The sequence below is a fragment of the Onychomys torridus genome, chromosome 22 (genome assembly GCF_903995425.1).
Source record: "Onychomys torridus chromosome 22, mOncTor1.1, whole genome shotgun sequence".
Classification (NCBI taxonomy): Eukaryota; Metazoa; Chordata; class Mammalia; order Rodentia; family Cricetidae; genus Onychomys; species Onychomys torridus.
Window position 1 is genome coordinate 22,983,449 of NC_050464.1, and position 11,663 is coordinate 22,995,111.

The following is an 11,663-nucleotide window of genomic DNA, read 5'->3' on the forward strand; positions in this document are numbered from 1 at the left end:
GAATGATCACATGAGAGGAAAAGAAAGAGGAATCTGAAGAAGGAGGAGAAGAAGAAGCAACAAAAGAAATACTACCAGGCGTAGTAGCACATTCTTCTATTGGAGAGACTGAAGCAGGAGGATCACCCATGAGTTAGAGACCAGCCTAGGTTACATAGTGAGACTTTATTTCAAAATAATAAACAACAAAGGACATTGACTATAGGATGTAGCCCAGGTCGGTGGACTCATTTGCATCATAACTGTAATAAATCGACTGTAACAGGCATTGATTAGGTGTGTGACGTGAATATTAGATGAACCTATGGTTTTAGAGTAAATGTCTCTGGGAGTGTCTTCTAAGAGTATATACTTAAGTATTTAAGGTTAAAACCATACGATGATATGCTTTGAGACAAGTGATGAAACAGAATCTCAAGTAGCCCAGGCTTGTTTCAAACTAGGGTAGGATGACCTTGAACTCCTGATAATCTGTACCTGAGAAATTCTGGGATTATAGGTGAGGACCATGACACCTAGTGATTTCCTTTAAAATAATACAATAGCCGGACGGTGGTGGCACACGCCTTTAATCCCAGCACTCGGGAGGGAGAGCCAGGCGAATATGAGTTCGAGGCCAGCCTGGTCTATAGAGCGAGTTCCAGGAAAGGCACAAAGCTACACAGAGAAACCCTGTCTCGAAAAACAAAGCAAAAAAAAAAAAAAAAAAAAAAAAAGAGAGAGAATAAAATAAGAATGGGAACCGGTTGATAATTATTGAAGCAAGACGATGGAAGCTCATTACACTTTTTTTCCTCCTCCTTTCTCACTAAAATTCTCCTTTAAAAGGTTAAAAGGAGCTGGACGGTGGTGGCGCACGCCTTTAATCCCAGCACTCGGGAGGCAGAGGCAGGAAGATCTTTGTGAGTTCGAGGCCAGCCTGGTCTACAGAGTGAGTTCCAGGAAAGGCGCAAAGCTACACAGAGAAACCCTGTCTCGAAAAACCAAAAAAAAAAAAGGTTGGGCTGGAGATGGATCAGAGGTTAACAGCACTAGCTGTTCTTCCACAGGTCCTAAGCTCAATTCCCAGCAACCATAAGGTGGCTCAAAACCATCTGTAATGAGATGTGGTGCCCTCTTCTGGCCTGCAGGCAGAACACTGTATACATAATAAATAAATAAATCTTAAAAAAAAAAAAAAAAAAAAAAAAAAAAAAAAAAAAAAGGTTAAAATGAATGCAGCTCCTGAACTCTGCAGAACTATCCAGCCACAACATCATGTTTCCACCGGGTCAATAAACATTACTCACCCGCCAATAGGAGTTGCGGGCGCCCGTAATTGACGTCATCGAAGAACGCCTTCCTTTGAGGGCGGAGATAGACGGCGCGAAAGCCACGCTGCGCAGGCGTAGTTGCTTTCTTAGCCTCTGCCCTGTTAGTGCGCCGCCTGACGCAGGCGCAGTAGGGCAGGCGGGTGCGTAGGGACTGCCGCTGAGGCTTGGGTCCGCGGAGAGCCTGACACTCCTGGGTTCCACGCGCCGCGGGGTCGTTACAGCCGAGCACTTGGAGAGCCCGAAGTCTGTGAGCAGCCGCCATGTCGATCTTCACCCCGACCAACCAGATCCGACTGACCAATGTGGCCGTGGTGCGGATGAAGCGGGCAGGGAAGCGCTTCGAAATCGCCTGCTATAAAAACAAGGTCGTCGGCTGGCGGAGTGGCGTGTGAGTGATCCTGTGCCCGGAGTCCAGCGATCGGGCTACCCGGAGGCCTGGCCTCTCTAACCGCGGCCCCTGAGAGCTATGGGTACCCTTCAGGCCTCGTTGGCTTGATTCGAACTGGCTTCTGGTTTGGGATTTTGTTGGTGTCAGAAACTCCGTCCTAGCTGGGCCTGGTGGCCTAGGCCTGTAATCCCAGTGCTCAGTAGACTGAGGCAGGAGGATTGCTGTGAGTTCCAGGCCAACCTGGTGCGTGCGTGCGTGCGTGCGTGCGTGCGTGCGTGCGTGTGTGTGTGTGTGTGTGTGTGTGTGACTCTCGTTAAACAAAACAAAGCTGCAGCCAAGAAGCCCCGAATTCGGGGAGCTTCTCGGATAAATGATTAAGATGGGAATCCGATATACTCCAAATACGATCACAAAGAAAAGAAACATACTATGGTCATTTTCCTGGAATAGTAATCGTGAAGTTGATCCTGCAAATACTGAAATTAGTACAGCAGATGTCACATACACGCCCCTCAGAATCCCCAGTTGTATCGAAGTGCGTAGTGTCTTCACTACTGCCATCTAGGGACGGAATTCCAGGATGGAAGCCCTCGGCACCACACCCCGCCACACCCTCGAGTTTCCTTGCTTAAAACGATGGATGACGTGTTTGGGGGTGGCTTTTTTTCTCTCTCTCTCTCCGTGATTAAGTGAGAGAATACAGATAGTGTATTTGAGATTTTTCCTTCCAGGTAGACACCTGGAGGGGTGGGGGGGAGACAGAGAGAAAGTTCAGTTTCTCTTCTTTTGGTTTTGGTTTTTTGAGACAAGGTAGCATAGAACACTATATAGCTGAGGCTGTCCTTGAACTCCCAGTTTCTGCCTCCACCTCCTAAAGGGCTGGGATTGCAGATGAGCACATCACACCCCACAGGCAGCATTTGCCATTTATCTTGTTACCATGTTGTGTTGAGAAATGTGAATGGATTTCCAACTGTCCAGTGAATTCACATGGGACTTTCTCTCCTGCCCTTTCAAGGGAAAAAGACCTTGATGAAGTTCTGCAGACCCACTCAGTGTTTGTAAATGTTTCCAAAGGTCAAGTCGCCAAGAAGGAGGACCTCATCAGTGCATTTGGGACAGATGACCAGACGGAAATCTGCAAACAGGTAGGTTCTGCCAGTTGCAGCATAACACATTCCCATGTTCCTAGGCAAACATCAGGACTTCTGTTCTTCCTTGATGAGCTTTGGTTTGTTGTCTTAGCTTTTTTTTCTTTTCCCCAGTTTATGTTGTGGGAAGATTTGGGAGGTTTGTATGGTGTTTGTTTTATGTTGCTGTTTTTTTGGAGACAGGGTCTCCCTGTGTAGTGCAAGCTGACATCAAACTCAATTGGATAGCTGTGCTGGACTGGGACTTCTCATCCTCCTGCATCAGGCCACCACACTCAGCTCCAGTATATCATTGGGGTGGGGGAGGTGTATATCACTCTGTAGCCCAGGCTGGCCTAGAACTCACAATAATCCACCTGCCTCTGCCTCCTGAGTGCTAGAATTAAAGTTGTACACCACCATGCCCAGCTGGTTTATCTTTTATGTGTGTGTATCACGAGCGAGTGTGCGCATTTGTGGAAGGTGCCTGCAGAGACCAGAAAACGGCATTGGATCCCCTGGATCTGGAGTTATTAGTGTTTGTGAGCCCCTGGTGTGGGTGCTGGGAATTGAACTCGGATCCTCAAGAAGAGCAGCAAACACTCCACTGTGTCTTCTCTCATCCTCCAGTATCACTTTAACACAAATTTTCAATTTCTGTTGCTTTATTTCCAGGAAATGCCAATTACAGTATTAGTGGGCATCTGCTTTATTGAAACAACATAAACCAAGAGAACTAAGAAGTTGAAATAGCTGTATTGTAACAAACAGGTGGCAGAGAGAATTCTGGGAGGAGACTGCAATGAAATAGCTTGCCGTGGTGGAAAGGGCCTCTTCAGAGGCAAAGAGGGTACATGTGCCACAGCTTCCTTGTTCAGGATGGGGAGGGTTACCCCTCTCAAGGGGAGGGGTGCAGTCTGGTCCTCTTCGGACAGGTCGAAACTCTTAAAATGTAGAGGATAGACGGGAAAGAACTTTCTGTTTCTGGATCGACATCCTTGGATGCAGGAGCCCTGCTTTGTGCCTTCACAGTCTTCCGGGATCTTTTTTCACAGTGAAAGTTGGTTGTTTGTCTGAGGGGTCTCTTAATCTTCAGTGGCTTTTCTGCAACTCTGCTGATGGTTCTCAATGCATTTCTGCCAGTTTTAAGTAGGGGGGAGGGGGAGGATGGATGGATTTAAACTTGCAATTTGCATTCTAAGGCCTTGACAGTGGACTGCAGCTTCAGCCTCCTTAGGAGCCACAGGACTGCCAAGTAGCCGTCCTGGAATACTCCGAAGTATTTGTTTTTTTGTTTGATTTTTGTTTTTGGAGACAAAGGGAACCACCACATCCAGCTTATAGATTTTTTTAAATCAAACTTTAGAAATTAACTTTTCTAATAAATCACATCTTTTTACATTACTGTGCTTCCTGCCCCCCACCCCAGAGTCACTGTGCAGCTCTGGCTGGCCTGGAATTTGCTATGCTCACCAGGCTGGCCTTGAACTCATACCTGCCTGTGATTTGTGTTTTTTGTTTTTTTGTTTTGTCGTGGTGGTTCTAAGGACTGAACCCAGGTCTTTTTTGGTATGTCATGCCTCTAGAACAGGGGTTCCTGATGCTGCGACCCTTTAATACAATTCCTCATGTTGTGGTGCACCCCCAACCATAAAACTATTTCCTTCCTACTTCAAAACTGTAATTTTGCTACTGTTAAGAATCATAATGTGCCAGGCAGTGGTGGTGCACCTTAGGAGGCAGAGGCAGGTGGGTCTCTGTGAGTTCAAGGCCACCCTGGTCTACAGAGGGAGTTCCAGGACAGCCAAGTCTACAAATAGAAACCTGTATTAAAAAAGAAAGACAGAGAGAGGGAGGGAGGGAGGGAGGGAGAGAGAGAGAGAGAGGAAGGAAGAAAGAGAGAGAGAGAGAGAAAGAAAGGAAGAAAGGAAGGAAGAAAGCAATCATGTAAATATCTGATCTACCAGCCAGTGGTGGTGCACACCTTTAATCCCAGCACTCGGGAGGCAGAACCAGGCAGATCTCTGTGAGTTCGAGGCCAGCCTGGTTTACAAAGCAAGTTCCAGAAAAGGTGCAAAGCTACACAGAGAAACCCTGTCTCGAAAAACAAAGAAAAAAAAAATTCTGATATACAGGGTATTTTATATGAGGTTGCAACACACAGATTAAGAACTGCTGCTCTAGGGGGGTTGGGGATTTAGCTCAGTGGTAGAGCACTTGCCTAGCAAGCGCAAGGCCCTGGGTTCGGTCCTCAGCTCTGAAAAAGAACTGCTGCTCTAGATGGATTTTTCTCACCTCTCTCTAGCTGGCCCACAAGCGGAATCTTGAAGCTGCTTATTATCCAGTGCTGGATTTAGACAGCAGATGGTTCCACGTGAGCAGCTGCAGAGAATAAAGCTTCATTTCCTCCCTGCTGTCTAACTCTGTGCAGTAGAGAAAGATAACTAAACCTGGTGAGGACTTTATGTTCTGCCTCTTTTAGATTCTGACTAAAGGAGAAGTTCAAGTGTCAGATAAAGAACGGCACACACAGCTGGAGCAGATGTTTAGGGATATTGCAACCATTGTGGCAGACAAGTGTGTGAACCCAGAAACAAAAAGACCCTACACAGTTATCCTCATCGAGAGAGCCATGAAGGACATCCACTACTCGGTCAAACCCAACAAGAGCACCAAGCAGCAGGTGAGCACTCTTTGATGTCCTTGGAACATTCCCAGCCTTCGACGGTGCTTCCTTCCAAAGCAGAGCATTACTTTTTCTCCATTTCACAAAATGAGACATGATCTCATTTCCCTGGGCTTTTTTAGGATTGCTTGTGTCCTGGCCATGAGCCCATTGGCATAATGTAGCTGTGTTCACATACAAGTCAGTGCAGCACATGACTAAATAATAAGCACTCCCCTTTGTGTCTTGACAGGCTCTGGAAGTGATAAAGCAGTTAAAAGAGAAGATAAAGATCGAGCGTGCCCACATGCGATTGCGCTTCATCCTGCCCATGAATGAAGGCAAGAAGCTGAAGGAGAAGCTGAAGCCGCTGATGAAGGTCGTGGAGAGTGAGGACTACAGCCAGCAGCTGGAGATAGTAAGATGATGGCAGTGGGGAGCCAGCAGTGTACCCTGGGCCCCAAGATTAGAACGTCAACCATTATTCTTGGTTTCATTCTACCAGAAAAGCTTAGTTTCTGATCATAAGTGCTGCATTTCTTACTTTTACCTAGCTGTGACCCAAATACTTGAGAGAACAGAATAAGGATGTGAGGTGTATTTTGGCTCAGTCTGAGAAGGTTCAGTCTGTGACTGCTTGGCCTCATACACATAGGCAGAACAGGAAAGAGAGGGAAGTGGGGAAACAGACTAGGTGTACCCTATAGAGACAGGCCCCCAGAGACCTATTTCCTCCACATAGACCTCACCTCCTCAAGTTTCCAGACTTGGCAATTAGTACCACCAACTGGAGATAAAACATGGACCTGTTGGGAACGTTTCACATTCAAACCATGTCACGATATTAAGTTGCAGGCTAGGCTAACATGTTAAGATGTAAATAGAATACTGCAGTTAAGCACTCACATGATTTTATTTGCTCAAGTTATTCATACTAGAATTATGTTGGTTGTGTTCATTTTCTTTTAAGATATATTTTATACTGAGTCTTCTATTATGGGACAGCTAATAATAAAAGTGAAGCCAGGTAGTGTACACTTGTCATCCCAGCACTCTGGAGGTAGAGGCAGGAGAATGGTGAGTTCAAGGTCATCCTCAGCTGCATAGTAAATTTGAGGCTAGAAGTTAACATCTTTTTTTTTTTTTTTTTTTAAGATTTATTGATTTATTGTGTATACAGTGTTCTGCCTGCATGTATACATGCAGGCCAGAAGAGGGCGCCAGATCTCATTATAGATGGTTGTGAGCCACCATGTGGTTGCTGGGAATTGAACTCAGGACCTCTGGAAGAGCAGTCAGTCAGTGTTCTTAACCTCTGAGCCATCCCTCCAGCCTCACCATCTTTCTTTCTACCAGAACATGTTATAGCATTAGCAATGAGAGGATTTGTTGCTGAGTCATAGTTGGCTATTCTAGAAACAGCATACCAACACTGTAACATCTGAACTTTTCAGAACCCACCATGGCTTCACAGGTGGAGGTGACTGTCACTGACCTATAAGGGTCTAATGTAGTAGTTCTCAACTTTCCTAATGCTGCAACCCTTTCATACAGTTCCTCACATTGTGATGACTCCCAGCCATAGTACTGTTGCTACTTCATAACTGTAACTTGCTACTGTCGTGCATCATAATGTGAATATCTGTTTTCTGATGGTCTTAGGTGACCTGAGGGCTCACGACCCTCAGGTTGAGAACTGCTGGTCTAATGCTAGATTTCAGCCTGGAGAGGACCATACTGTGCTACAACCCCTTTATTTTACAGCTAGGGAATGTGGGTATGACTTTAATAGGGGTAAGGTGCTAGGGATCGAACCCAGGGTCTTAATGCTAGGCTGAGCTGGTTCTCACTGAGCTGCAGCACTGGCCAGGTGAGTCTTCAGACAGCGGGAGTGCCTTTGCCAAAGGCCAACAACAGATGCTTAGCAGGTCTCCACTGTGTCAGCATCACCTAGAACACAGCCATAGATCTGCCTTGGGCATTCATTCAAACTGAGTTTATTCTGTGCTGTTATCCATCCTCCCTTGGTAAATAGCTACGTAATCATTGCAGGTATGTCTCATCGACCCAGGCTGCTTCCGAGAAATCGATGAGCTAATAAAAAAAGAAACCAAGGGCAAGGGTTCTCTGGAAGTGCTCAGTCTGAAAGACGTGGAGGAAGGAGATGAGAAATTCGAATGACATGACACTGTCCAGCTCCTCCGCTGTGGCACGACAGAGGACTTTGTTCCCAGCAGCAGCAGCAGCAGTTTGTTTCTGTGACCTGCCAAAAGCCCTGCTCAAGCAACGTGCCACCTTCCAATCTTGTGTTCAACATTTACCTAGGTACTGGGTGTTTCTGTTGTAAACTGGGGTTTCCAGCAAAAATGACAAACCCAAAATACAGTGTCCAGAACAGCTCTTCACTGCTGTCTATGCCTTTATAGTTCCGCAGGAAAGAACAGAGACGCTGGAGGATAAGAAGGCAGATTTAGTATGTGATAGATCATTGGAGAGAGGTCTGCATGACAAAGAGGAGTGTTTGCTGGGACAAAGATGTGGCACTTTTGCATAAGGAAGTCCAGGTCAGGGGTGTGAGCTTGGAGAAGACTTCCTGGTTCTCTACATACAGACGTATAATGACTAGGGAAATTTTGAATTTTCAACAAACATGGTATCACAACTGACTTAGATTATTCTCGGTAAAATATATAAAGTCATTAATACTAATTCTTAAAAAGTTTATAATATATGTTAGTATAGCTAAAATTCTACGTAATCAATAAAACCTATTTTTATTAAGCTCTGGCTTGCATTTCTAGACAGCTTCCTTTTGGGTCTGGTTTTTGTATTAGGTACTTTCCTTGCTGATGTGATGAACTGCCTGGACTGCCTGAAAAAAGCGTGTTAAGGAAGAAAAGGTTTTACTTTAGCTCAGTTTGAGGAGTGACAGTCCATCACAGCAGAGAAGGCATGGTGGCAGAATCATGAGGTTGTGTTGCATCTGCAGTCGGAAAGCAAACAAAGGTGAATTCAGATGCCCAGCTTTCTTTTACTCAGTCCAGGGCCCCAGCCCATACAGTGACCCAATCTAGAGACTCACAGATGTGACCAGAGCTTTGTTCCCACGGTAATTCTAGATCCTGTCAATTTGACAGTATTGACCATCAGTTTGGGGTTTGTTGTTGTTGGTTTGGTTCGTGTTTTGAGGGTCTTGAAATCAAAGACCTTTCTTTAATCCCAGCACTTGGGAGACAGAGGCAGGCAGACCTGACTTCAAAGGCCAGCCCGGTTTCCAGATCAGCCCAGGACAGCCAGGGATACACTGAGAAACCCCATCTGGAAACACAACTGGGGAGGGGTGTTGCTGGAGAGATGGCTCAATGGGTAAGAGCACTGGCTGCTCTTCTAGAGGACTCAGGTTCAAATCCCAGCACCCACATGGCAGCTCACACCTGTCTGTAACTCCTGTTCCAGGGCAACCCTCACGCAGACGTACAGGCAGGCAAAACACCAGTGAACATTAAATATAAATAAAGATCCGAGACAGTTTTTTGGGGTTGTTTTCAATTTTTTTCTTCCCATTCAGAGTCCTTCCTCCTGCCTCAGCCTCCTGAATTACAGGCATGTGCCCAACCCCTATTTTTAGAGTTCATTCATCTACGAACAACTAACATAACACAAGAGATTTAGTTTTCAGAGGCAAAAAGGCCAGCCATCACAAAGAAGGTGTTTCTTCCTAGGTTTTGTTTTGTTCAAATAGGTTCTCAGGCCAGCGAGATGGGCAGTGAAGGCCCATACCCCTAAGTCTAATGACCCACATGGTAGAAGAGAGCTGCTGAGTTCTGCAAGTTGTCCTAACTTCCGTTCACGGACCATGGCACACATAAGCCCATAGACATATACACGTTAATAAATGCAACTTGGGAGGGGCATAGTGGCACATGGCTTTAATCCTAGTACTACTAATCTACATAGAGTTCCAGGCCAGCTAGGGCTACATAGTAAGACCTGTCTCCAAAACAAGTTCTTTGAAAAAACAGGGACTGTAGCCCAGCCTTGCCTTGAACTCCTGATCCTAACTGCCTCACTATCCTCAGTACTAAGACCACAAAGTATGCATCACCACACCTGCCCTATGATACTCACAGTGAGCTTGACCACTGTGTAGTGGTCATTTCACTTTTCAGAGTGTGAGGGAACTCACAGCCTGACCCCTCACCACTAAGTCGGTTCTAAAGCAGGATCTCATTGTAATACAGAAGGGAGATGTGTATTCTCTCCCTGATGGAGATGAACATACAAGATGGTGATGAGCAGTGTCAGCACAAGGCAGGAGGAAGTGACGGAGGAAAAACAAGTCTAACGCCCGTGCTTGGGGGCATCAGACCTGACCTGCAGACAGCCTGTTGTTTTCCACAATGTGTGTGTGCACTCAGAGGCTAAGAGGCATACGATCCCAGAGGGCTGGAGTAATGAGCCTGACGCTAGAAATGAACTTGGGTCCTCTATAGGAACTCTTAAGCACAGAGCTGACTCCAGCCCATAGCCTGCTGTTCTTAACAGTGGCTGAGGGCACACTAAGGATTTAGGTCATAGGCTAGGGTATCTTTAACCATCTCTACTGGTTCATTGGTTGTATAGCCTGTGTGCTGAGACTAGAACCCAGAAACTTACTGCTTAGCCATGCCCTCAGTCATCCCCTCACTGGGGTGTTCTAGACAAGAGCTCTACCACTGAGCCACAGCCCTGGCTCTTACTGATGTCTTCTGGTAGTTTGGGCCAGGTCAGTGAGCACTTCTTGTTCTCATACAGTACAAGGTTTTATTTACACTCTTTGGACAAAGACCCATGGGTTGAGGTAGCCTTAGTAGGAAACACTGTCCATCCACCCTTCATCCTCATGGCAAGTGGTATTTCAAAAAAACAGCCTGTAAGTACTCCTTGCCTACACTTTTTGTTTAAACTGCTTTCAGGCTGGAGGAAAGAAAACAAACCAAGTAAATCCAGATGTTTTATTCTGTAAAGCACATATGCACATACTTCAAACACAGAAAATCCATGAGGAGGATGCCATCACAGATCAGTAGTGACCATCATGCAGCAAGGGGCGGGAGATGGATCTGCTGCCCTCTAGTCCCACAGTGCCTGCAGGAGGGTCAAAACACAGGAGGCTGGGTTCCGATGCACTGCCAAGAACACAACAGAAACACCAGGTTCCAAATGACGAGAACTTACACAGAATCAAAACTGATTCAAGTCATACCATATGGTGAAAGGACAAAAGGAAAGAGATCAATATGATCCGAAACAACCATTTCACAGGAAGTCACTGACTTCTGACTGCACCCCAGTCAGGACACCCGAGGTAAGCCAGTGCTGCTGGGGTCGGAGGTCTCCAGTGGCCCAGCCTAACGTTGCAATCCTGAGGTTTACCAGCAAGGCGCAGCTGAGTTGTAAAGTCCTGCAGATGTGTCTCCAGGCCCCTAAACTCACCCTCCTTCCCCAGCCATCCCCCACCTGTCTACCTGCTATGGTGAATACTGAGTTTTAAAGCTCGTATCTGGCCTCAGGACAGGTCATGTCCTAAGCGTTTTGGCACTTCCTGTCCTCAGGCCTGTATTCCTCCCTCTCACCCTTACAGATCCCAGTACTGCCTGTCATTCACAAGGTGACTCAGGAGCACAGCTGAGCTGAACATGAACAGGCCAGTCGAAGTGACTCTTCTCAACTGTTCCACTTCACTGGGTTCTATTACTCAGCAGCGTTCATCTGAAACTTGATGGTCCCAATGACACATTTATACCAACCAAGTCACGAGGCTTTTTCTTCATCCTGCCCAACAAGGGTCTCACTTAAAGAGAAGACTAAATGAAATTCACACATTAGCCATCTTTTTGTTTGTTGGTTTTTGTTTGTTTTTTCGAGACAGGGTTTCTCTGTGTAGTTTTGGAGGCTGTCCTGGAGCTCGCTCTGTAGACCAGGCTGGCCTCGAACTCACGGAGATCCGCCTGGCTCTGCCTCCCGAGTGCTGGGATTAAAGGCGTGCGCCACCACTGCCCGGCCCACATTAGCCATCTTATAAGCAACTCACCACTGGTTTAAAAAAGAAAACTAATGCATCATATAACTACAATGATTAACAATCTTCAACTAAGAAAAAAAAAAAAAAGGAAGAAAAAAAACTA

General features: G+C 46.1%; 1 protein-coding gene across 1 annotated transcript; it reads left to right on the plus strand.

The window, feature by feature from the left end:
• The first annotated feature begins 1,400 nt into the window (after nucleotides 1-1,400).
• Nucleotides 1,401-8,283, plus strand: Sbds (SBDS ribosome maturation factor). The gene is made up of 5 exons (XM_036172584.1): nucleotides 1,401-1,701; nucleotides 2,720-2,849; nucleotides 5,314-5,514; nucleotides 5,750-5,914; nucleotides 7,549-8,283. Exons 1-5 carry the CDS (start codon nucleotides 1,574-1,576, stop codon nucleotides 7,675-7,677), a joined length of 753 nt encoding a protein of 250 aa, XP_036028477.1. The 5' UTR covers nucleotides 1,401-1,573; the 3' UTR covers nucleotides 7,678-8,283.
• Nucleotides 8,284-11,663: the final 3,380 nt, after the last annotated feature.

What these genes read in the sequence shown, in the direction of transcription:
- Sbds (XM_036172584.1), top strand. Translation starts at nt 1,574, where the DNA reads ATGTCGATCTTCACCCCGACCAACCAGATCCGACTGACCAATGTGGCC. An exon ending in GTCGGCTGGCGGAGTGGCGT is followed by an intron (nt 1,702 to 2,719) that starts GTGAGTGATCCT and finishes TGCCCTTTCAAG; the next exon opens with GGAAAAAGACCTTGATGAAG. An exon ending in ACAAGAGCACCAAGCAGCAG is followed by an intron (nt 5,515 to 5,749) that starts GTGAGCACTCTT and finishes GTGTCTTGACAG; the next exon opens with GCTCTGGAAGTGATAAAGCA.